Genomic DNA, 26,291 nt, shown 5'->3' with positions numbered 1-26,291 from the left:
TTGCCTGTGCTGTGTAGAAAATACTTTAGCAGACTTTTAGAGCTCCTTGTGTTGGATTTTAACCCCATTCAAATACACAACATTGTTTAGCACAATAACTACAATGGATGCTGGTGAGTATCTTGCCCTGCAGAATGCTAGTAGCCTAGACTCTTCAACAGAGGTGAACCTGGAGTGTTCTTTGGAGCTCCTTGCTGAAAAGTTTGCCTCATACACCGCTGACTTGTATAAGGGGTGATAAGGTTGTCAAGTTGCCATTGCCTGTGGAGGAGATCAAGGTCTACTTACTCACAGGGATTTTGGATCCTGCCTTCTCGACTGCTGAAACATTGCTCCCTTTTAATGAAGTACAGACTGTATTGCTCGGATTGTGACCTGCGAGGTTACCAGCACCATCCACCAGCAACTAGGGACCTAAAATTACTGACTGCTCACCCCACCCCGGTGATCCTTGTGGTTCAAATCTCTCGGGGCACTGGAAATAAGCTAAAATATCACATCAACCTACTAGAGTTTCACGTGATCTGCCTGCCACTCAAGGTATTCATTCTCTCCAACCACGATCACTCTGTTTAGATCCTAACAGGCAAAACACCACTTTGATATGTAAATGTAAAAATATAAATCCATATTTGTAAAGCTCAAACTACTCACCCTTACGGGTCTCAAGGCGCTGGGGGATTTTGTGGAAATTAAGTGAGCTATTGCCCAGAGTCACATGGTGCTTAGCTCAGCTGTCGCTGGAGCCGGGGATCGAACCTTGAACCCTATGCTCCGAATTCAGCTGCCCTGACCGCTGCACCACACCTCTCCACATATGGTACGCCAAAAAGCAGTGTTACTTGGGATCACATCCCCTATGTCTGGAGGTGTTGAGGTTATAGTCTTGTGCCCAGGCTGATGACGTCCGGCTGGTTGTGGGCAATCTGACAGGCTCCTTGAACGTACAGGTTTACTATCTCCGTGGATGCCATCTTGCTGACCACAAGCAGCGTCTTCACCCTAAATTGGTTTGGTCAGTCTTCACCCTCTGGGGCACTCTTCCAGTTGGCCTGTTAGCCTCAAATAAGAACACAACACTATCCACTGTTCTGCGGCCTGCATTTTGCTCTGCAAGGATCTCCACCCGAGGATCACTGACACAATATCGACGGAAAAAATATCGACCTGCACAAAAATCGACGTTGGAATATCGGAAGCAAGAATATCGACAGCCTATGTACAACATGGTAAGTACAAAAATATCGAAGTTAAAAATATCGTAATTAAAAATATCGTTTTTTTATTTAAATAAAACAAATTTAAAATAATGTAAATACTTATAAACCAAATAAACCTAGTTAAAAATATTTAATAATGTTTAAAATTAATAAATACATATACAATATATAACATTAATTAAACATATACATAAAAAATATAATATATACTTACCTAATACGTTTTAATAATTATTTTAATAACTTATAAATTATTAAACAGTATTATAAATTACAAATACATCTACACACATCAAAAAATAGCATAAATAAAAAGTAAATAATTATATTTAATCAATTTAATAAATAAAAAATATATATCCTTTCAATATTTTTAAAATTAATAATATACTACATTATCAAAAATAATAATAAATATATTAAATAGCTAAATAAATAAAACTACAGTAATGATGATATTAGATAGCGTAACACTTAAAATTACTATTCCAACTTCAGAAAATGCAACAGTGGGGAAAGCGTTGGATAGCGTAGGGATAAAAATTACTATTCAAACTCCAGAGGGGGAACAGTAGGGAAAGCGTTGGATAGCGTAGGGGTAAAAATTACTATTCCAACTCCAGAGGGCGCTACAGTAGGGAAAGCGGTGGATAGCGTAGGGGTAAAAATTATTATTCCAACTCCAGAGGGCGCTACAGTAGGGAAAGCGTTTAATAGCGTAGGGGTAAAAATTAATATTCCAACTCCAGAGGGCGCTACAGTAGGGAAAGCGTTGGATAGCGTAGGGTAAAAACTAATATTCAAACTCCAGAGGGTGCAACAGTAAGGAAAGAGTCGGATAGCGTAGGAAAAAAAATACTATTCCAACTCCAGAGGGGGCAACAGTAGGGAAAACATTGGATAGCGAAGGGGTAAAAATTACTATTCCAACTCCAGAGGGCGCTACAGTAGGGAAAGCGTTGGATAGCGTAGAGGTATAAATTATTATTCCAACTCCAGAGGGCGCTACAGTAGGAAAAGCGCTGGATAGCGTAGGGGTAAAAATTATTATTCCAACTCCAGAGGGCACTACAGTAGGGAAAGCGTTGGATAGCGGAGGAGTAAAAATTACTATTCCAACTCCAGAGGGTGCTACAGTAGGGAAAAGTATTGGATAGCGCAGGGGTGAAAATTAATATTCCAACTCCAGAGGGCGCTACAGTAGGGAAAGCATTGGATAGCGTAGGGGTTAAAATTACTATTCCAACTCCAGAGAGTGAAACTGTAGGGAAAACATTGGATAGCGTAGAATTTAAATATAACATACTTATAAAAAAATGTGTATTTAAAATAATAAATAATTTAATTTTTAATAACTCTACATCATTTACAAATACCCATTAATAATTATTAAAACATAATTACAATTGAATAATGAATTAAGAAATTAACAATAAAGAACAGTAAATATTAATTAATAAATATGAATCACCAAATAATAAATCTTGAACAATAAAATGTTTCTTTAAAAAAAAATCAATTATTTAAAATTCACAATTAAAAAATATCATACAATAAAATTATTTTTCATACCAAATAATACTTTTTATGAAACATTGATTACCAATTTATTAAAAATAATTTCCATATAATAAAAAACAATTACCAATTAAAAACATTTACCAATTAATGAATGATTACAGATTTATAGAGCGCTGGCTACCCGGAGGCATCCCAGCGCTTCAAAAAATTAACAATTAATTACCAAATAAAAAAGTAATTACCAATTAAAATAATTTGCCAATTAAAAACATTAATGACCAATTAAAAACATTAATGACCAATTAAAAACGTTAATTACCAATTAAAGCAATTAATTGCCAAATAATAATTAATTAAAAATAAAATATTTACCCATTCCAATAAATAAGAATAAATTATTATTAAATTACTTCCCACCCAATTCCCCTATAAACCCACAACCCGCTACAGAACTAAACGCAAACATTAATTAAAATTAATTTATAATTCCTAAAAAATATTAATACATTTAGTATATTTAAATTACTTCCTACCCTATTCCCCTATAAACCCACAATCCGCTCCGGTACTAAAACATAAAATTTACTTAAAAATAACATTATTAATAAATAAAAATAATACACATAATTTAAAACAAGTAAAATACTTAACAAAAAAATATTACACATACATAATAAAATACCTAACAATAATACAAAAATCGATATTAGTAACTTCGATATTACTTACCTTGGGGTCGATATTCTGTCCAACGATATTCTTGACCTCGATAATATGTACCTTCGATATTTCCAACACAATATTTTTGTAGGTCGATATTTCAAACTCGATATTTTGACTGTGCACCCTCCACCCGAATCTCTAGATCCACCTTCATGTTTGTGGACTGAGCACAGCAATCTGAGCTCTGTTGACCTGCCTTCAGAAGTTGTGGACATCATTTTATCTGAGTTTTCTTTCTACCAAGTCAGTCAAATGTTGGCCCTCACAGGGAGTATATACTATATATGATGTGCTTGACCTTAAGGACTTTACTGTGGCTACTGTAGGAGAGTAGGGTCTGCTTCCTATGTTCACCCCCACTTTTTGCTCTGATCCACTGGTTTTTAGACTCTAGTGTGGCTGTGGGCCTGCTAATCAGACCCACAGCCCAGCTGTTCTCTCTCTAAAATCATACCATGTACTTTAGGTACATATCCAATTGGGTCACCTTTGTGAGCCCCTGTACAGTGTACCATAGGTACCCAGGGCATAGGTGCATCCAAGGCCTACCAGGGGCTGCAGCATGAATTATGCCACCCCATGCTGGCCACCCAAATTGACACAACTGGCTGATCACACCTTGCTTAGGTATAGTATTCCTATACCTACCATTATATATAGACACATATATACCTATAAGTCACTCCTATGGCAGGCCTTAACAATCCTGGAGGCAGAGTGCTTGGTTTTATGTGAGATGGTGCTCTAGCATGAGCTGAGCCTGTCTGCAGCTTTAGGAACCATGTCCTTATAGCTGTTCTATGATATAGCCATACCATATACTCTTAAGTGCATTATAATTCTCGCGGGTATTGCGAACTTTGGTTTGGCACGAAACTCTGGACCTTCGATATTCTACTGCAACTAGAAGACTGAAGAATCTCCCTTGTGGTCAAGGAGTGACCACCCTGTGCAAACAGGCACCAACTAGTGAATTGCCGGTTTGCTTTGCTGAAGGATCCCGACCACCCTGCTTCACAGGACTGGACTTCCAGACTTCTCCGACCCCGACCCGACCCACACCTCCAGCAAAGCTGAGACCCGTGGCGGACACGAGAGACGTGGGGCCGGACACCTGGCCATTTTGCTCTTTGCTAAACTGTGCAGCTTCTGAGGCATCCTCGAAGTTGTGCATTGGAGATTGAGAAGCCCCAACACCGAGTCGTAAGCGCACCGAAGCTCAGCCCTTCTCACTCCACGAGTGCCTCGTGGGGCCTGTTCTTGCATTTCCTCTCGACGTGTCTTCGCGGTTGCTGGCCCGTTGGCTAGTGGCCATTTTGAAGACTCCATTTTGAAACAACGATGCTTGCCTGGTTGCTCTGGGCTAGCTCCTGCTTTCCTGCAAAGGGGAAGCTCCACAGACCTTGCTGGTCTGCACCGGAAGCAGATCTTCGTATCCTGCGTGTGTTGCCTTTGCCAAGGCTTGTTGACTCCGATCCAGAAGCCGACACCGCCAACAGCGAGAGCCTTCGTGGGACAGTTAGTATCCAGCTCCTGGTCGTCGTCGACGCCTCCTGGTCCATGTAGCTGCAGAGACAAGCTTCACTGATCGCAGCTAGACATCATCTGGTTCTGTCCTGGCTCCATCCTGGTCACTGACTAGTGACCCAGACTCTGTCCCCTCTGCTTCAGGTTCTTCACTTCTCCGATCCGCCCTTGGATCCATCCGGACATCTTCCTCCTGGTCGCCTGCAGCATCTTCTAGCAGCTATCCATAGGAATCTACGACGAAACCCGACACAACTTCGCACCTATGCACCCGGCTTCCCTGGGTGAGGTAACTCGAGTACTCCGGTGCTCCCGTGGGTAATAACTATCCAAGTGTCCTAATTTAACTGGGTTTTCTCAAAGTCCACCCGGACTGTCCGAAATCAACTAGTTTGTAACTTGTACGTTCCCATTTTAAGTCTATGAGAACACGCGTGTGTGTTTAGACACTGCACACGCATCCTGTGGGACTCCTGCTTCCTAACCTGTGGTTATTCAGTGTAGCCCCACTGATTTCCTAGGCCTATTCACTATTCCTGCAGTGGTACTTATACCACTTCTTTAATATATGGTTCGTGAGGCCCCTAGGGCAGAATTGTATTTGTGCAACTTAACGTATGCTTATTAAGCCACTTGTGCTGTATCTTGGACTCTGACCTCATAAAGAGTGCAGAGGGGTTGTTAGAAATAAATACACATATGTTTTATATATACCTTGTGTGGTGTCCTTTCATTTGATATTCAAGGGGTTATTATTGGTAAAACAATTGGCTTCACATGCTCTCTGAAGTGTTCGCCTAAGACTGCTTTGTCCATGCTACCACTAGGATAGCTGGCCTATAAGGTTGACTTTACAACCATCACTATAAGGGTTGTTTGGACTGATACAGGGTGCCCACTAGAATAGTGGACATCACATATCAGGCCAACTTCTCACAGCTACTGTTAAATGTAATTAGCAGGCCCATTCGGAATCCTCCGGTTGAAGCGATCAGCCTTGGCTATTTATATCTCCTAATGTTATGAGGCTTCTGAAGGGGTTGGCCCATTTGTTTGTCCTGTTTGTTAGGTCAGAGTGAGACTTTAATTTTGTGCTTCCTTTCCTGTTGTGTCCTTTTTGAGCTCATGCATAATAGCCACTTGATGCTGCTTGCTCTGAGTACTTTTTAGGTCTCGCCTGTCGATGCGCATGCGCATCGAGCTTGCGAGCCTATTGCGGCTTAAACAACTTTTAACTGAGAAGCAAGGAATCGTGGCGATTCCTTGCAGTGCCCGTGACTTTTAAGCTCAATGCGCATGTGCATTGAGCTTAAAAGCGCGTGCACAGCCGCAATCGCCATCTGTTCCTCTCTCCCGCATTCCTCCGACACCTTTTGAAGTGAAGCTTAGCTTCACTTCAAAGGCCCGGCTTCTTAACACACACATGCCGCTCTCCCCGCTCCGCCCCCTCCCCTGCCCGCCTTGTTTACGTAGGCCATGCATCTTAGAAAGGATTTCTAGTTACACTTTTTTTGGTCATTCCCTTTAGAGAACACACCTCAACTTTCACGAAAGTTACAGCACATTAACAATGAGAGCTGCATTAGTGAGCGCAGGACCCATGATCTTCAAATTGCACACAGTTCACCACTTACCCCCTACCCCCCAGCAATGCCAACACTGACGCCGTGCTCGGTGTTTCTCTTGTTATTGCATTGGTTTGAGTAAGCTGATTGTTTTGTAAAGCTCTCTGGCGCCCTGTTCGCGCAATGGAAAATCACAAAGATAAATGCATACCCTGCTCCCCCCTACCCCCCCTCCACCCTAGCAGGTTCTCTTCGTGCACTTACTCCTATTTATAGCCCTGAGACAGAATGATGTTGCCGTCTTGTTATTTTTTGGGTGTGCAATTTACAGCAGTATATTAAATAACGCACGTCCATTCGGACCGGCGAATTTTCACCCAGTAAGCTGCTCGCGATAGTCCGAACGCTCACAGGAGGCTCGCGGATCCAGAGAAAGTGAATGTACAATTTGTCCCACAACAATATTTTGGCCTGCTCTAAATAACAGGCACTTTCCGCTTCTCGTGATGTAGTTTCCAGCTACACTATATGCTTTCCTGAGATCCAAATCTTAGATTATATTTTCTCACGGATGGAGAGCCTGTGTTGAAAAAAATATGCTACCGCGCCATTATAACCAGCGAATCCTCCAAGATTAAAAGTTTCAAAAGCCAACGGGCCATGATTTTGCATCGACCACGTGGAGGTGATAAACGTTTTCTTGCAGACAAACCAAAAAAAAAAAAGAATCATGCCTGTTGTATATTACACACGACTTCAAGGTCACATAACAAATCGGTTACCATAAAGTCTACAAACACGCTAGGACTGTTCACGTTGCCTGCAAGACACGGCTTCACATACTCGACGTAGTAGATAGATACATTAACATGTATGAAGGTTGTCTAAGCGTGTGAGTGTGCTTGCAGGAAAATAAACATGAATGTAAACATGTATGTACACATATATAAATATATACACAGACACATGCATGCAACCCTAAATTGCATCAATGGGTATGCACGTTAAAAGTCGTGTGAAAAACAGATGTGTAAAGCAATGCATTTCGAAAATTAACTTTTTTATTCTATGTATTTTGCGACTCGTCCCATTTTAAATATTGGATTTTCAAGAAAACTACAGTTTTTCAAATGATAACTGCGTTCAAGAAGAATGAAACCATGCGTATCAGTTTTTGAACAGCTGTGTGGCACATACTTTAAAGTTTTTTTTCGGTCCCGGTTTCTTTCTAGCTTGTGAAAACAGAAAGCTCTCTGCAGAACAAGACACACGATCAACCCCCACAATGTTTGTTGCATTACAATTCGGCCTGGAATAAGACGTGAGTGGTCGGGCCATTACGCGGTTGGCCCGGGCTTTTGGTTACAAGTGTGAAAGCACAGATGAACAACGTTTCAGCAGCTGGAAGTGTGTACACTGTGTGTGTGGCGAAGTGGCCTTTCATTTCAGAGCCAATTGGCGCTCCAAGGTCTGAGGGAGCTCTCTGGTTTGCCAGCTGATGCCCTCTTCCCGCCACACTCACCCTCACACCCCCTCACACCCCCTCACACTCACACACACTCACACACCCTCACTCCCCTCAAAAAATAACACCCCTCACAACAAGCTCACACTCACTACACCGGACAGCCGCACCCACTCACACCCCTCACACTCTCTCACCATCAACACCCCTCAGCCTCACACAGCCTTACCCTCATCCCCTCACCCTCACACACCCTCAATCACCCTCACACCATCACCCTCACACACCCTAACTCTCAACTTCAACAACTCACACACACTCACACTCCCTCGCTCACACTCACCCTCACACACACACACCCCCTCACCCTCACACCCCCCCTCACCCTCACACCCCATCACCCTCACACCCCCTCACTCACACTCACTCACACTCACTCACACTCACTCACACTCAGCCTCACACACCCTCACGCTCACACACCGTCACACACCCTCTGCCTAACAACACCTCTCACCCTCAATCACCCTCACTCACACACCGTCACACACCCGAAACCTCACACCCTCAACCCCTCACTCACCCTCACCCTCACTCACCCCCTCACCCTCACTCACCCTCAACCCCTCACCCTCAACCCCTCACCCTCACTCACCCTCAACCACTCACCCTCACTCACCCTCAACCCCTCACCCTCACTCACCCTCAACCCCTCACCCTCACTCACCCTCAACCCCTCACCCTCACTCACCCTCAACCCCTCACCCTCACTCACCCTCACTCACCCTCAACCCCTCACCCTCACTCACCCTCACTCACCCTCACCCTCACTCATCCTCAAACCCCCACCCTCACTCACCCTCACTCACCCTCACCCTCCCTCACCCTCACTCACCCTCAACCCCACTCACCCTCAACCCCTCACCCTCACTCACCCTCAACCCCTCACCCTCAACCCCTCACTCTCACTCATCCTCACTCACCCTCAACCCCTCACCCTCACTCACCCTCACCCACCCTCAACCCCTCACACTCACCCTCACTCACCCTCACCCTCACTCTCACCCTCACTCACCCTCACCCACCCTCAACACCTCATCCTCACTCACCCTCAACCCCTCACCCTCAACCCCTCACCCTCAATCCCTCACCCTCACTCACCCTCACCCTCACTCCCTCACCCTCACTCACCCTCAACCCCTCACTCACCCTCACCCACCCTCACCCTCTCACCCTCACTCACCCTCACTCACCCTCACGCACCCTCACTCACCCTCACCCACCCTCACTCACCCTCAACCCCTCACCCACCCTCACTCACCCTCAACCTCACTCACCCTCAACCCCTCACTCACCCTCACCCACCCTCACCCACCCTCAACCCCTCACCCTCACCCACCCTCAACCCCTCACCCTCACTCACCCTCAACCCCTCACCCTCACTCACCCTCAACCCCTCACCCTCACTCACCCTCACTCACCCTCAACCCCTCACCCTCACTCACCCTCACTCACCCTCACCCTCACTCATCCTCAAACCCCCACCCTCACTCACCCTCACTCACCCTCACCCTCCCTCACCCTCACTCACCCTCAACCCCACTCACCCTCAACCCCTCACCCTCACTCACCCCTCAACCCCTCACTCATCCTCACTCACCCTCAACCCCTCACCCTCACTCACCCTCACCCACCCTCAACCCCTCACACTCACCCTCACTCACCCTCACCCTCACTCTCACTCTCACCCTCACTCACCCTCACCCACCCTCAACACCTCATCCTCACTCACCCTCAACCCCTCACCCTCAACCCCTCACCCTCAATCCCTCACCCTCACTCACCCTCACCCTCACTCCCTCACCCTCACTCACCCTCAACCCCTCACTCACCCTCACCCACCCTCACCCTCTCACCCTCACTCACCCTCACTCACCCTCACTCACCCTCACCCACCCTCACTCACCCTCAACCCCTCACCCACCCTCACTCACCCTCAACCCCTCACCCTCACTCACCCTCAACCCCTCACTCACCCTCACCCTCACTCACCCTCACCCACCCTCAACCCCTCACCCTCACCCACCCTCAACCCCTCACCCTCACTCACCCTCACTCACCCTCACTCACCCTCAACCCCTCACCCTCAATCCCTCACCCTCACTCACCCCTCACCCACCCTCAACCCCTCACCCTCACTCACCCTCAACCCCTCACCCTCACTCACCCTCACCCACCCTCACCCACCCTCACCCACCCTCACCCACCCTCACCCACCCTCACCCACCCTCACCCTCACTCACCTCACCCTCACTCACCCTCACTCACCCTCACCCACCCTCACTCACCCTCACTCACCCTCACTCACCCTCACTCACCCTCACTCACCCTCACTCACCCTCACTCACCCTCACTCACCCTCACTCACCCTCACTCACCCTCACTCACCCTCACTCACCCTCACTCACCCTTACTCACCCTTACTCACCCTTACTCACCCTTACTCACCCTTACTCACCCTTACTCACCCTTACTCACCCTTACTCACCCTCACTCACCCTCACCCCCTCACCCACCCTCACCCACCCTCACTCACCCTCAACCCCTCACCCTCACTCACCCTCAACCCCTCACCATCACTCACCCTCAACCCCTCACTCACCCTCACTCACCCTCAACCCCTCACCCTCACTCACTCACCCTCACTCACCCTCACTCACCCTTACTCACCCTTACTCACCCTTACTCACCCTCACTCACCCTCACTCACCCTCAACCCCTCACCCACCCTCACTCACCCTCAACCCCTCACCCACCCTCACTCACCCTCAACCCCTCACCCTCACTCACCCTCAATCCCTCACTCACCCTCAATCGCTCAATCACCCTCACCCTCACTCACCCTCACTCAGCGCAACCACAGCATCTTCACTAAATATATTTAATAAACTTTAAGCTATTGGCAATATAAAATAAAATCCATTTTATTTACGTATTAATTATTAATTTTTTTTTTAAGCCATTTATTTTTTTATATCAATACATATGTCACATATAAGTCCCGTTAATACAAAACATGTTGCTTTACAAATGCTAGAGGTGTCACATTTACACAAATTATAACTATTGGCTTTGTAAAGAAGAAAGCTATTAATTTAGCTATTTAGAAAAAACAACACATAAATAAAAAACAAAAAAATAAATAACACCTATAGCTCAAACTTTACTACTGCGAGACCTATTGCATTTCCAATGCTTGTTCTTATTGCTACTACTTCTGCTTTGCGTGTTAGTGATCTTCAGACATTGTCCCTTCATCTAATTTTCCCCAAACAAGTGATCCAGTGGACAAGGTTTCCTTCCTTCTGCCCAAAGGTATTGTCTCCCTTTCATGTGGGGCAATGGATCTCCCTGCTGTGCCCTACTACGGCCTTTATTAGCTTACTGAGGAGGAAAGGCTTAATCATTCAGATCTCCATTTGACTGACAGTTTTTATAGATTGAGAGGGGTCACAAGTTTCTAATTGACAATTAGCTCTTCCTTGACTATGCTTGCTCCAGGTGCACAAGGTTTTTCAGAAGACAGGTAATTTATCTCTGGATTGTCTTGTGCATCCGAATCTGCTAATCTCTCCCCAAGAAAGGATACTAATACAGAATCAGGGTCAGTGCTTTTAAGGATTCCAGCACCAAAGGGCCCTGCTCAGTACGGCTGTTCAATAAATTTTCTAATCTGTGGAACTGGTTTGGGATGTGACCCATATACATCCCACTATGCCGGAACAAGATCCACCGTCTACAAAATACTACACTGACCCTGCACTCGAGAAATATGTAATATAATAGTATGGCTAGTGCGATGCAGGTTATATAAGCCTTTCAAAACCAAATATATCAAACCTAGAAAGACTTCCCAGACAGAATAAAATCAAATAGTCCTTTTCCAATTAAAAACACCACATGATTGCTTTGCCGCCAACGCGTTTCATCCCTCTTGGGACTTCTTCAGGGCTTATTATGGCACTGAGTCTTATATTGTTGAGGAGTATTGCTACAAGCCCACCTTAACAGCAACGTTGGTAAAGAAAGGTGTATTAGTAATAGCAAATCTTGTGCTTCATAGGGATTCCATGATCAGAGTTTCTTTGTCCTAATATTAGATCCTTCTAAAGTAATGGGTGCTCACTGCTTATATATAGTCTTCCTGGAGGGTGGATTGTCCGGTCTGGATTGAGACTCACACTGCGGACTGGCGTGGGTTGTTCCGGTACGGAGACGGCGATTTTACCAGAACTCAGTTTAGAAATTGGAACACTTCGTGGGGACAGTGTGAACTGACTATTGGGGACACGAGAATTGCTATTACTAATACACCTTTCTTTATCGACATTGCTGTTAAAGTTGACTTTTAGCAATTTTTTATTGGAAAAGAAGGAAAATTGAATTACAATTAATAAAGGATTTTTGATACAACTACTATCAAGATATGACTATTTGATATTATTCTGTCTGGGAAGTCTTTCTATGTTTGATGTATTTGGTTTTGAGTGGCTTATATAAACTGCATCGCACTAGACTCCCCAAGAAAGAACCCCTGGAAAGCATCAAAGCCCATTCCACCAGTTTAAAGGCCGCCTTGTCTCAGGCGTTCCTAAGTTGGACATTTGCCAACTGCGACATGTTATTCAGTTCATGCTTTTACCAGATATTACTGTCTTGACTCAAGATTCTGTAGAGATGACCATTTTGCAGAATAGGTATTGTAGGACTTCCTGATTTTGTAGTCTCCTCAGATCTATCATCTGTGAGGTACTGCTAGGGTAATTGGTTCAAAAGGTCAGGAATCTTGTGGTAGAAATATCCATTAAAGAGCCAGTTAACTTCGGTAATGAGTTTTCTGGTAGATACTCTCCCTAGCTGCAGATCACTCCCACCTCCACATTCTGCTGAGTGCTTGTACAAACGTTAACAAGGTCCCTTGTTACTTTTTGGAATACTTAAATTTCTGTCATTCGCGTTGACCTCATCTCCGCCTCTGAGAGCATAGAAATAGGACAAGGAAGTGACAATGTATTGCCGTTGTGCCTTATACAACTCTGTGATGGCACACCCTGGGTGGACCCAATAGCCATTGCAGAGCTGAGGCACCATTTTTCATGTAGCTGAATAATTTTAATACTATGGAATTAAATAATTTACTTAGAACCTGGGCATCTGAAAATGTGATTCTGTCGCATTTTCCGCATAATTTTGGATTAGCTGCATTTGCTACGTAATCTATCATTAGGTCCATAATCTGCAGTTTAACAAGTTACTAAAAAGGCAGCAACATGAGTCGGAAAGCCCTTTGCAAATATTGACTCGTCACTTTTAGCCCCTTCCTCGCAAGGTCTCCCCCACCCATCCTGTGCTAAGCCTTTTTTTGGCTATTTGGGGTAGTTTGCACTTAGACCCCTGTAACCTTTTGACCACATAAGGTATCCATGCCAAATTTGCATCCTTTTCTTCCAACATCGTGGGGATTCTAGAGGTACCCAGGGTTTGTGGATTCCCCTGGAGGGAACCCAGAAATTAGCCAAAATACAACTACATTTTGTTTTTTTGGGGAAAAATGGGAATAAAGTGCTGCAAATGAAAGCATCTGGGATTTTCCCTGCAAATGGTATCAAGAAAGGGGTTGTGGGGCTGAAATCACAATTTTCCCAGATTTTGGGGAATCGCAGACTTTTGTCAGAAAACCAACATTTTTTTACACAGTTTTGGCATTTTTCTGGGACATAGCCTATTTTTGCTATTTTTTGTGCTTTTAACCTCCTTCCAGTTAATGGTAGAAATGGGTATGAAAGCAATAATGGATCCTGGAAAGCTATACATTTTAGAAAAGTAGACAGAATTCTGAATTCAGCAGGGGGTCATTTGTGTAGGTCCTTCAAGGTTTCTTTATAGAAACTAACAGTTAAATATAGGAAAAATGGAAAATGAGTGTGAAAAAAACAGCCTTGTGTGTCAACGTTTTCCCTTGTAACTTCTTCTAATTATGACCGCTCTTTGAAAGCAACATGCCGTTACATCCGCTGGACCTTACTGGTTGTGGGGATATATAGGACTTGTAGGTTCGCCAAGAATCCGATGAACCCAGAGCCAAAAACGGAGCAGCGACTTGCAATGGTTTTCATTATGTACCGGGTATATAGCAATTATTCTGGGAAAATATATACACGGAAAAATTGGTATGAAAGACACCTATGTATTTCTGAAATAAGAACAAAATATAGAGTTTAGAAACAGTAGATATTTGCACATTTCCAAAATTGGGAATACTCATACTAGCATGAGAATTATCTGTCATTTTTCAAAATGACTTCTTTTTTACACATTTGTCTTTCATTTGGAAGGCAGAAATGCATCGAAAGTCAATAGGTAATTACAGTAGCTTTACAAATCTGAATTACCTTAAGTCTCCCGATAAAAATGGTTCCTCACTTGTGTAGGTAGGCATAGTGTCCACGACAGGAAACGGCTCAAAACCCAACGTGAACACACCACATTTTGACAATGAAAAATTACTCCTCTTTTTGCAAAGTGCCTAGCTGTAGTTTTTTAACCCTAGTTCTGTCGGCACCTAGGGAAACCTAGAAAACCTACACCTTTTTGAAAACTAGACACCCAGGGGAATCCAGGATGTGGAGACTAGACTGGCTCTCACCAGGTTCTGTTACCGAGAATCCCTTGCAAACCTAAATAATTGCCAAAAAACACATTTTCCTCACATTTCTGTGGTAGAAAGTTCTGGAATCTGTGTGGATCCACAAATTTTCACCCACCCCGCGTTCCCAAAAGTCTTCTGAAAAAATGGTACCTCACTTGTGTAGGTAGGCCTAGTGCCCGCGAGAGGAAACTGCACAAAACGAAGTGTACACACCACAATTTTACAGTGAAAAATTACCCTTTTTTTGGCAAAGTGCCTAGCTCTAGTTTTTTAACCTTAGCTCTGCCGGCACCTAGGGAAACCTAGCAAACCTATACATTTGTAAAAACTAGACACCCAGGGGAATTCTTCCGGCACCTAGGGAAACCTAGCAAACCTATACATTTTTGAAAACTAGACACCCAGGGGAATCCAGCTTCTGTTACCCAGAATCTCTTGCAAACCTAAAGAATTGTCTAAAAAACACATTTTCCTCACATTTCTGTGGTGGAAAGTTCTGGAATCTGCGTGGATCCACAAAATTCCATCCACCCCGCGTTCCCCAAAGTCTTACAAGAAAAATTGTACCTCACTTGTGTGGGTAGGACTAGTGCCCGCGACAGGAAACGGCGCAAAAGGCAACGTGGACACACCACAATTTCACAGTGAAAAAGGACCCCTTTTTTGCGAAGTGCCTAGCTGTAGTTTTTTAACCCTAGCTCTGCCGGCACATGGGAAACCTAGCAAACCCATACATTTTTTAAAACTAGACACTGAGGGAAATCAAGGATGAGGTGACTTGATTGGCTCTCACCAGGTTCTGTTACCGAGAATCCCTTGCAAACCTAAATAATTGCCAAAAAACACATTTTCCTCACATTTCTGTGGTAGAAAGTTCTGGAATCTGTGTGGATCCACAAATTTCCACCCACCCCACGTTCCCAAAAGTCTTCTGAAAAAATGGTACCTCGCTTGTGTAGGTAGGCCTAGTGCCCGCGAGAGGAAACTGCACAAAACGCAAGTGTACACACCACAATTTTACAGTGAAAAATTACCCTTTTTTTGGCAAAGTGCCTAGCTGTAGTTTGTGAACCCTAGCTCTGTCAGCACCTAGGGAAGCCTAGCAAACCTATACATTTTTGAAAACTAGAGATCCAGGGGAATTCAGGCCTCTCACCAGGTTCTGTTACCCGGAATCCCTTGCAAACCTAAACAATTGTCAAAATAACAAATTTTCCTCATATTTCTGTGTGGGGAAGTTCTGGAATCTGCATGGATCCACAAATTATCTCCCACCCAGCGTTCCCCCAGGTCTCCTGATAAAAATGGTACCTCACTTGTGTGGGTAGGCAACAGGACATGGCCCAAATTGTACTGTGGAGACTTCAAAATAACCTATAACAAAACTACCTGGTTTTGGAGGAGCCTGGGGTTTTGGCCCCAGGCTCGGTGGCCATCTTGGGAAACTACCAAACCCAAACATTTCTGAAAACTAGACACCCGGGGGAGTCCAATGAGGTATGGCGTCCGTGGATCCCCCCCAACGTTTTCCTAATGGGAGAGGGGTTGGCCTAACGGCTAAGGCGCTCGACCTGGGGAACTTGGTTTAAGTCTCGGTAACGACGCCAAAAACCCCCTGTGATTCTGGGCAAATCACTTAATCTCCCCGTGCCTAAAAAAAATGAAACTGTGTCCTCATGTAACGTAACTGGTGCTATGTAAAGCGCTCTGATAACTGATTCGGTTCGGTTCAAGTTCGCGCTATATAAAACTCTCTAAAACAAAAAAAAAAATGCCCTGCAAACCTCAAATTTAGCTAAAAAAGAACACATTTCCACATATTTTTGTGTGGAATCACCATGCCGGCACAAATATCCTACCCTACAGCGTTCTCCTTAGTGTCCAGAGTAAAATGATACCTTACTCGTGTGGCTGTCCAATGCAGAATTGGCGAAAAACATATTTTTCAAACAATGTAGCGCTTAGAATTCTCTGTGCTATACCATTATTCCCTATGTTTTGGGCTCTTCCCAGTCACAGGCCCTTGCCCCACCCACACAAGTGAGGCATTATTTTACTCTGGTGACTCAGGGGAACGCTGTGGGGTAGAACATTTGTGCCGGCATGGTGATTCCACACAAAAATATGTGGGAAATTAGTTGTGTTCAGCTAAATTTGAGGTTTGCATGGCATTCTGAGAAGGAAAACGTTGGGGGATCCACGTACGCCATACCTCATTGGACTCCCCTGGGTGTCTAGTTTTCAGAAATGTTTGGGTTTGGTACGTTCTAAGGATGGCCGCCTAGCCCGGGGCCAAAATCTCAAGTGCGCCACCCACGCGATTGAGGTACCATTTTTTATCGGGAGACCTGGGTGGGAGGAAATTTGTGGATCCACTCAGATTTCAGAGGATTCCCACACAGAAATTTGAGAAAGTGATTTGTTTCAGCGCAATTTGAGGTTTGCAGGGGATTCTGGATAGGAGAATGTTGGAGGACCCACGCAAGCCATACCTCGCTGGACTCCTCCGGGTGTCCAGTTTCCAGAAATGTGTGTGTTTGGTAGGTTTCCCTAGATGGCCGGCAAGCCCTGGGCCAAAAACCCATGGGACCCCCCTTGCAAAACCAGGTTGGTTTGTGATAGGTAATTTTGGTTTTGGGCCCTTGCCTGTCGTGGGTAATTGACCCACCCACTCGAATGAGGTACCATTTTTATTGGGATACTTGGAGAAATGCTGGGGGGGTTGAAAATTTGTTGTTGGTTGCAGCGTGAAAATTTGAGCACGATAATGCAAGGAAAATGTGACCGTCAAATTTTGAGGTTTGCAGTACATTGTGGGTACAAGATAACTTGTTGATATGCACAAAAGCGACATCACCATGTACTCCCATGGGTGTTTAGTTTATGATAAAATCTACAGTTGGTAGGTTATTCTTAGATGAAATGTACACCTTTCCAGAGAGTCAAAAAAGACAGATTACTGCACAGCCATCTATTCCTCAAGCACACACACATACTGGTTAGATCTGGCACGAGGGCGAGTGATGGTTCAGTATATAAAACGAAATTTCACAAAAATGAAGTGCACTGTCAATAATTGAAAGGACAAAAAACTGAACCATTTACTCACAGCTCGTGAGCTGTAAAGCTACGACAAGGCACCAAATGCTTTACAGGCCATTCACACACCTTTCATACATGATACACACAAGACCATTCACACCACCACCAGGCACAAAACCATTCACAAAAAGGACAAGGTACACCCTGCTTGACAAAAACAGAAAAGACAAATATTTCTGCACAACCACCTATTCTTCAAGCACACATACATACTGGTTGGATTTGGCACGAGGGTGAGTGATGGTTCAGTATATACAGTTGTATTAACCAGAGATTTCCCAAAAATGGAATGCACTGTTAATAATTGAAAGGACGAGAAACTGAACCATTGACTTGCAGCTCGTGAGCTGTAAAGCCACGACAAGGCACCAACCTCTTTACAGGCCATTCAAACACCTTTCATACGTGTTACACATACAAAACCATTCACACCGCCAGCCGCGGGCCCAGCACATTACAACACTCACACCATCAGACCGCGCCATTCAAGGGCCCATCACTTTCACACACCCACATTCCTGACACAGCAACCACACCAGCTCAAGGATTGCGTGGAGTAGCGTTTGGCTAGCAGTGTGTGTAGTGACCAGCAGCAAGTCACTACTCACACACCGCCAGCCAAGCGCCAGTCCGCGCACACCGCCAGCCAAGCACCAGTCCGCGCACACCGCCAGCCAAGCACCAGTCCGCGCACACCGCCAGCCAAGCACCAGTCCGCGCACACCGCCAGCCAAGCACCAGTCCGCGCACACCGCCAGCCAAGCACCAGTCCGCGCACACCGCCAGCCAAGCGCAAGTCCACTCACACCGCTAGCCAAGCGCAAGTCAACCCACACTGCCAGCCAAACGCAAGTCCACCCACACTGCCAGCCAAACGCAAGTCCACCCACACTGCCAGCCAAACGCAAGTCCACCCACACTGCCGGCCAAGCGCCGGTCCACCCACACTGCCGGCCAAGCGCCGGTCCACCCACACTGCCAGCCAAGCGCCGGTCCACGCACACCGCCAGCCAAGCGCCAGTCCACGCACACCGCCAGCCAAGCGCCAGCCCACGCACACCGCCAGCCAAGCGCCAGTCCACGCACACCGCCAGCCAAGCGCCAGTCCACGCACACCGCCAGCCAAGCGCCAGTCCACGCACACCGCCAGCCAAGCGCCAGTCCACTTACACCGCTAGCCAAGCGCCAGTCCACTTACACCGCTAGCCAAGCGCCAGTCCACGCACACCGCTAGCCAAGCGACAGTCCACGACCACCGCCAGCCTAGCGTCAGTCCACGCACAGCGCCAGCCAAGCGCCAGCCTAAACACACCGCCATCGCATTTAGGATTTTTTATACAAAAAAGAAAACACAAACACATTGCAAATGGATACAAATCTACTGAGACAAAATCTGAAACTAAATACATTGCACAAATGCCAACCTTGAAACTGAACAAAAAATATAAAACCAGAGAGACCTGGCAGTTCACTTTACCACTCATGGATGCTCCCAAAATTTATTTTGTGTGTTGTACATTCTAAAGCAAGCAGGCACACACAACCCAGGGTTAGAAGGACACTCGGGGCAGTACATACAAGTCGCCTTCAGCGTACCTCTTCGCCAGCAGACTCTACATCTCCTACTGGGAAAGTCTTTTGACGGTGTGGGAGGAATGTGCGATCTTTCAATCTAGCCACATCCTCCACCACTCTAACTCTAAGAACACTTGCCTGTTCCACTAAAACAAGGCTGCCTATTACAGACTCCTGAAACTTAGCAAAAGTCATCTTTGACTCAGGACAAGAATCCTTGAATACAACAAAACCATTAAAGGTTGCCAATTGGAAAAGATGGATAGCCAACTTCTTATACCAAATGTAAGCCTTACGATGAGTAGTGTAAGGTTCCAACCTCTGATCTACTCAGTCAACACCACCCATGTGCGTATTATAATCTAAAATGCACACAGGTTTGCGCGCTTCAGCAACCTGACCCTAAACAGTCACAGGTGAAGTGCTTTCATCATGGATGGTAGTCGGCATGTAGACATCTCTCCTGTCTGAAAACTTCACAGCTAGAAGTTCAACGCACTGCACTGTCCCCGCACAAGCTTTGGACAAACTAGTTCTTTAGGGAAACCTTTACCGTTAGAGCGGATTGTGCCACAAGCAACAGTGTCCACCTTGGCCAATTCCCTGAACAACCGCACACCAGTGTTGAAGTTATATACATATAAATGGTGACCTTTGTTAAAAAGTCCTCTACCAAGTTGCCACACAATTTTCTCCGTCACTTCAAAAGTGGACGGACAACCAGGGGGGTTAATCCTGGATTCCTTACCGGTGTACACCCTGAAATTAGAGACATATCCAGTCCTACTGTCACACAGCAGATACACAGCCTAATTCCACAGCATGCCCTCTTACTAGGAATGTATTGCCTAAAAACCAAGCAGCCCTTGAACAAGACCAAATACTCGTCCACTATTATTTCTTTCCCTGGAGTATAGATCTCAGAAAATCGATCTACAAAGTGATCAATGACAGGCCGAATCGTAAAAAGACGGTCACATTCAGGGTGATCTTGTGGCAACGCTAAACCATTATCGACAAAATGCAGCATCAGAAGCAAATATCTATCACGACTCATGACTGCCGGAAATGTAGCTGTTGCCATCAAGGGACTAGTAGACCAATATGAAGAAATTGATGGCTTCCTTAGCAAGCCCATCAAAAAAGTTAAACCCAAGAACTTCTTCATCTCTTCCATATTTGTGGGAGTCCACCGGGTAGCTCTAGAATGGGGCTCGAGGCTAGCACTGTTGCCCCTCAAAAACTGTTCGGCATACAAACTAGTCTGCTCAACAATCTCTGCCAAAAACACATCGTCCATAAACAACAAACAAATTATCGGCAAAAAAGTTTTATGTATTCACTCTATACCCTGGAACACCAGTAAAGTCTGGCAATGCTGGCTGCACCTTGCCTGAGGCAACCCAGAGGTCATCACTTCCAACTGAAAGCCTTGCAGCCCCAGTCTGCAACCCAGATGCCTCTTGCTGCACTATCAGCACATCAATGTCCTCCTCTAAAACAGGCACTTCATCCGCACTGAGTCACTTCATCCGCACTGAGAGTAGCTTCATCACCCAATGATTTCATGTGGAGAGAAAACTCGCTGCCCCTCCCTCCTCTGCCTCAGATGCAGAGTCAGTCTCTGAACTATGGTCAGAGGAAGACTAGAAAAGCATACCAACAACCTGCTGAGCAGTAATCCTGCGGCTAGCCATTATCCTTACTAAGAAAGGAGACTGCACAAATAGTCAACAACAACCAACACTGTTCAAAATAAATAAGTAAGTAAAAAATGTGTGCCTTTATCACAAAGATCTATGTACTCAAAAACTATACGATTCACTTGCAAGAGACCGCTACACTCACCAGCACCTACTCTGCAGAGATAGCAAAAACCATTGATATCCCACTAGAAAGAAAAAAACAAAACCAATTACTCACAAGACAACAAAATACACATTGAGCACAAATGCAAAAAGTTTTTGACACTCAAAAAACAGAAGCCAAACATACTGCCATTATTACACCATTTGTAAAAAACACATTCACGAGGAGAAATGAAAAACATTTACATTGTACAAAAAAAGTCTCTTACCAAACACAATAGTATAAACAACAAAAGAAAGTGAAAAATTCGTGAAAAAAGTGCAACCAAAAATTGATGTAGGGGGTTGCTCTTACTCCAGAGAAACCAGGTTGCACCTGTGGGTAAAAGACAAACAAACAATAACAAACATATAGAGAAAAGACAAAACAAACCGTTAATTTCCATATTCCGTAGTTTGTTTGTTACAGGAAACTCATGCTCGTGTGCTCAGATGAAGTGCACAGCTCTTTGTTGCCTGAATATCATGTTCCTGTGCTTGTTTATTGCAAGTAAATCATGCTCATGTGCTCTAAACAAAGTGCATATAGACTCAGGTTAGTACAATCGCCCAAAGGAAAAAAAACACATGCAACTACACAAACAGCAGAACCACTAGTAACGAGACCGCAACTTGGAAAAGTCTAAAGAGCAAAAACCTTGAACTAAAACAAAAAGGGAGAAATAAAGCATTACAATTGCAATTCACAAGAAATAAAACAATTAACATTATAACACGTTATGTTACTACCCAAATGGTCAATCTGCCAGATGGGCCTTCAAATAGGGCTGAGAAAAATGGGGGGTTAACTTTCCCAAGGGATCGGGTTAGGTTGTCTGCCAGGCCGATCTGTGCCCCAGGTGGGGCAGAAAACAGCAGACCGAATTGTGCCCCCCTTGCACAAGAAATAAATCCCTGGTGCCTAGTAGGGTTTTCTGCCTCACCCCTCCCGCCTAGGGCAGAAAGGCCAAAAAAGGGGCAGATCTGTCCCAAGGAGGGGCAGAAAATATATTAACCAAATGTTTACCCCTTGGAAGCAACCATGTCGCTTCCATTACACACAAAACAAAATCCCTGGTGCCTAGTGGATTTTCTGCCCCCCCCCCCTTGGGGCAAAAAGTCCACACAAAAAAAAGGCTGATCCACCCGGGGGCGGGGGCAGAATACATTCTCTAAAAAACATCTGCCCCGTGGAAGCGACACTTGCCTGCCCAAGGGGTCGCTTCCCATGGTGGGCAGAAAAGTCTTCAAAAAAAATTATCCCTCTTAGGAAGCGACCCTTGCCCAAGGGGTCGCTTCCAATTTAATAAAAAAAAATTCCCTGGTGTCTAGTGGGGTTTTCTGCCCCCCTGGGGGCAGAAAGGCTTAATAAACAAACCAATCTGCCCCCAGGGGTGGCAGAATATACTTTTTATTTTAAATAGGGTCCTTGGAAGCGACCCTTACCCAAGAGGTCGATTCCAATTTAATTTTAAAAAAAATCCCTGGCTCTAGTTGGCTTTTCTATATAGAAGGGGGCCCCCAAAAACGGAATATAGGCCGGTTCATAGGGGAAAAAGGCAATAAGCGAGAACAAGGGAGAACCCTGACACAACTTTTTTATAAGTGGTCCTATACAAGGATCCTGGGGTATATACAGGACATCGGAGCAAGAGAGTCAAGGCATCACACCCACGGAAACATTGATTCTTTTTGTTCTTTATTTATTTTTTCATTTTTAGGATTTAGTGCATTAAGGTAACAGAATTGATATTGATACATTAGGAAATGTCCAAGTTCAATCAATGATAAGCAAAATCTTCGTACAGGGATTATATCGCGTTCCCTTTGGTTGAGAAACGGGGGCGGCGCCAGGGTCCTCAAAGGGTGCTGTCCACGGAGGTCCGTATGTAGTCGCTGAAAGGAGGGGCTAGATGGGCTCTCAATCAATAAACGTTACCTAATGAATGTATAGGGAAGAGTGTCCAAAACGTAGGCTTGCAGTGACGAGCACAGATTAATATCGTCACAGTATTGATCCACGGGAAAGAATGACTGTAGAATACGGGATCTGTGTATATTAAATTGCGTTGTCCATCACTCCAAACCTCCAGGTTCAGTGTGGCGCGGCGTGTCGTGACGTGTTGCTCCCGTGCAATGTACTATTGAGATTGTCTCTAGTTTGAGTGTGAGACTGATTGTGTGTTCTAGAGTGGAATGTGGGTTCTTATGTGTGTTGAGTGTGAGATTTGAATGGTGTGTGGGGGACTCTATATGTCTAAAATTATGTATGTTTTTATTAATGGTTTCCTAATGTATCAATATCAATTCTGTTACCTTAATGCACTAAATCGTAAAATGAAAAAATAAATAAAGAACAAAAAAAAATCTGTTTCCGTGGGTGTGATGCCTTGATTCTCTTGATGGTTGCTCCGATGTCCTGTATATACCCCAGGATCCTTGTATAGGACCACTTATAAAAAAGTTCTGGCAGGGTTCTCCCTTGTTCTCGCTTATTGTCTAGTTGGCTTTTCTGCCACCCCTGGAGCCAGAAACACCAGCAAATCGGGTGATCTGCCCCCAGGGGGTCAGAAAAGTCTTTAAATTAACTCTCCCCCTAAGGAAGCAACCCTTGCCCAAGGGGTCGGTACCTTTCATAAAAAAAACATCCCTGGTGTTTAGTGGGGGCATTCCTGCTGCGCACAGCGTCGCTATCGTGCAATAGTGCAGCAGGAATGCCCTGCATTGAGACATCAGGGGAGAGGAAACACTGTTCCCTCTCCCCCAATGGCTCAAGGCGTGTAGATCTGCATCCCGCCCCCTCCCTCCCCCCAACCCGAGCCCAAAACTCACCTCTTCCTCCTTGAGACGCCTGGAAACAAATGGCTTCAAGGCGTCCCAGCGCTTCCTGATGACTTCGGGGCACGCTGTGCGTGCTGATGTCACAGGATCGCCGAGGGGGGTTGCGGTGGCAGAGGAAGATCTTCCGCTGCCATCCCCCTTTGTGGCACGATGTTGGGCTGCCCATGGGAGGGGAGCGCCAGCGCTTCCCCCATGGGCAGGTACCATGACGGAGCGGTTCAGTCATAAGCACATGCCTACCGTGGCTTATGACGGAACCACTCTGTCATAAGCATCGAAGGGTTTAAGTTGCTTATTGCTGTGTTTAGGTGTTAATCTGGAACTAATGAGCTAGACACCTTTGCCCAGACAGTGTGAATGTGTACAGGTGACAAAATAATGAAGTAATACTAACCCAAAAATGTGCAGCAATATACTGTCTAAGTTATATACTGTTGGCACATAATTTAGTAAATCCTGCTGCTTAATTTGGCCACCCCCTACCGCATAATTCTAGTGGCCCATTTTATAACTCAAGTTCTCCATTCTTGGTATCTAACTCTGATTCACAATTCCTCTTACCAACCGGCCAAAATGTAACAACTTGGTAGTAGATATATACTCGTAAACTTAATTGAGGGTCTGCTTGAAATGTACACCTTTCTAGAAGTTGTGCATTTCAGGGGAACGTGGAATTCAAAGGGACACTTCTTTTCTGATGGCTGGAAAATGTGAAGATATAGAGTGTATATAAATTCCGAGGCCGTCCGAAACTGCAGCAGTATCAAACTGTGAGTAAGAGGTATTTTTAATCTTCAACAATAGTTACAGGTAAGTACCATATATTTTATCATATTATTATCGATCATTTTACTCCCTACTTTCATTGGAAGAGAGTAAAATACTTCTATCGCTCAGCAACTCGGCCTGCAGTTATGTATATCTGGATTGATAGTTGGTGGGAATTATATTGTATTGCCTTTTGTAAGAGCTGTATTTTTAACATGTGAACCTTTAACTTGCATGTATACTGATGGATACCAGCTAAGGGTTGAAGCTTGAACATGTAAAATCTATATATCAAACAGCCTGACTGTGCTAGTTAAGGGTTTACACTAGAAAGATCTTTGAGCTTAAGGGATAAGTCTGCTGGTTAAAGAGTTTGTCTATAAAAAGTGTATTATCCGCAATTTCCTTCTAGACCAGAGGTTGTGGAGTTGGATTTTCATCCTTATAACAAGGTTGTTTTTTGTGCTTGCCATGTATACATAACTAAGCTGTCAGATAATAATTTTTTCTCTTGTTCCATTTTAGACGTTGTCTTCTTCATTTACTTGTACCAGCGCTGGATTTACCGGGTAGACCCAACGCGAGTAAACGAGTTTGGCACAAGCGGTGAAGTGCCAACACCACAACTAGCTCCCCCTGCAGCAGGAGAAGGCGCCCCTGCACTGAGCATCACAGACAAGCCAGCAGAGGAGAAGAAGAAGGACTGACTTCCTTTAATTTTTATTAAAAAAAGGAAATAAAAGACCAGAAGGAAAAAAAAGTCAAACAAACTTTCACTGTTGGATAAATAGACAAGAGAGCAAATGAGTTTCAGAAAGCTGCTGAGATCCCTCGGGTCGTTAGCTTTTTATTTTATATTCCAGTGATGATTAATATTATTATGTTCTTTTGACTGGTGACGTTCGTAAAGTGCTATGTCCGTTGGAGAGAGCAAGCAGATGACAAAACGTGAGAGGATGCCGTCATTCCCAATTGTTTCAAGTAAAGAAGCAAAGACCTGCCTCATTCGTCAAATCATCGTAACCTTCATTCCATTGCAAGATTCCGGCAAGCGATGGTCATGTGTTTTTCCTAGGAAGAGGAAGTCTGCAGATTTTATATTCCCTCGTGCTCCACGTATGAGGGCTGTTGTCTGCCTTTCCCTTTCACTCTTGTTTGTCATTTGATTTGAATCTACTCTGGAGATCCCAGATTTAATAAATTCCTGTGGGTGTTTAACTTAATGCCAGTCTCCTGTGTCCAGCCATGCGTTTTCTTTTTTTGACATTCCTTATTCTTTGTTGCCTTCTACTAAGGCCAATGTCTCACCCTTGGTTTCGTAGCAGTGCTGGAAGTTTCTCAAATGGTTGTGGGTGTACCATTAAGATCTTGGCTACCATTAGCTGGTGCACTCCTGCATTAGGATTTCACTCCCTCCGGTAAGTACTC

General features: G+C 44.8%; 1 protein-coding gene across 1 annotated transcript in view; it reads left to right on the top strand.

The window, feature by feature from the left end:
* CLPTM1 (CLPTM1 regulator of GABA type A receptor forward trafficking) overlaps nucleotides 1-26,086 on the top strand; it is a 423,589-nt gene extending 397,503 nt beyond the window's left edge. Inside the window, exon 14 of the mRNA XM_078660927.1 lies at nucleotides 25,389-26,086. Coding sequence (XP_078517053.1) covers nucleotides 25,389-25,570 — 182 coding nt within the window. The 3' untranslated portion in view covers nucleotides 25,571-26,086. The remainder of the gene's footprint in view (nucleotides 1-25,388) is intronic.
* The last annotated feature ends 205 nt before the right edge of the window (nucleotides 26,087-26,291 follow it).

The sequence above is a fragment of the Lissotriton helveticus genome, chromosome 9, assembly GCF_964261635.1.
Source record: "Lissotriton helveticus chromosome 9, aLisHel1.1, whole genome shotgun sequence".
NCBI classification, from domain to species: domain Eukaryota; kingdom Metazoa; phylum Chordata; class Amphibia; order Caudata; family Salamandridae; genus Lissotriton; species Lissotriton helveticus.
Note: the sequence above shows the minus strand (reverse complement) of the source record. Positions and strands in the feature narration are given on the sequence as shown.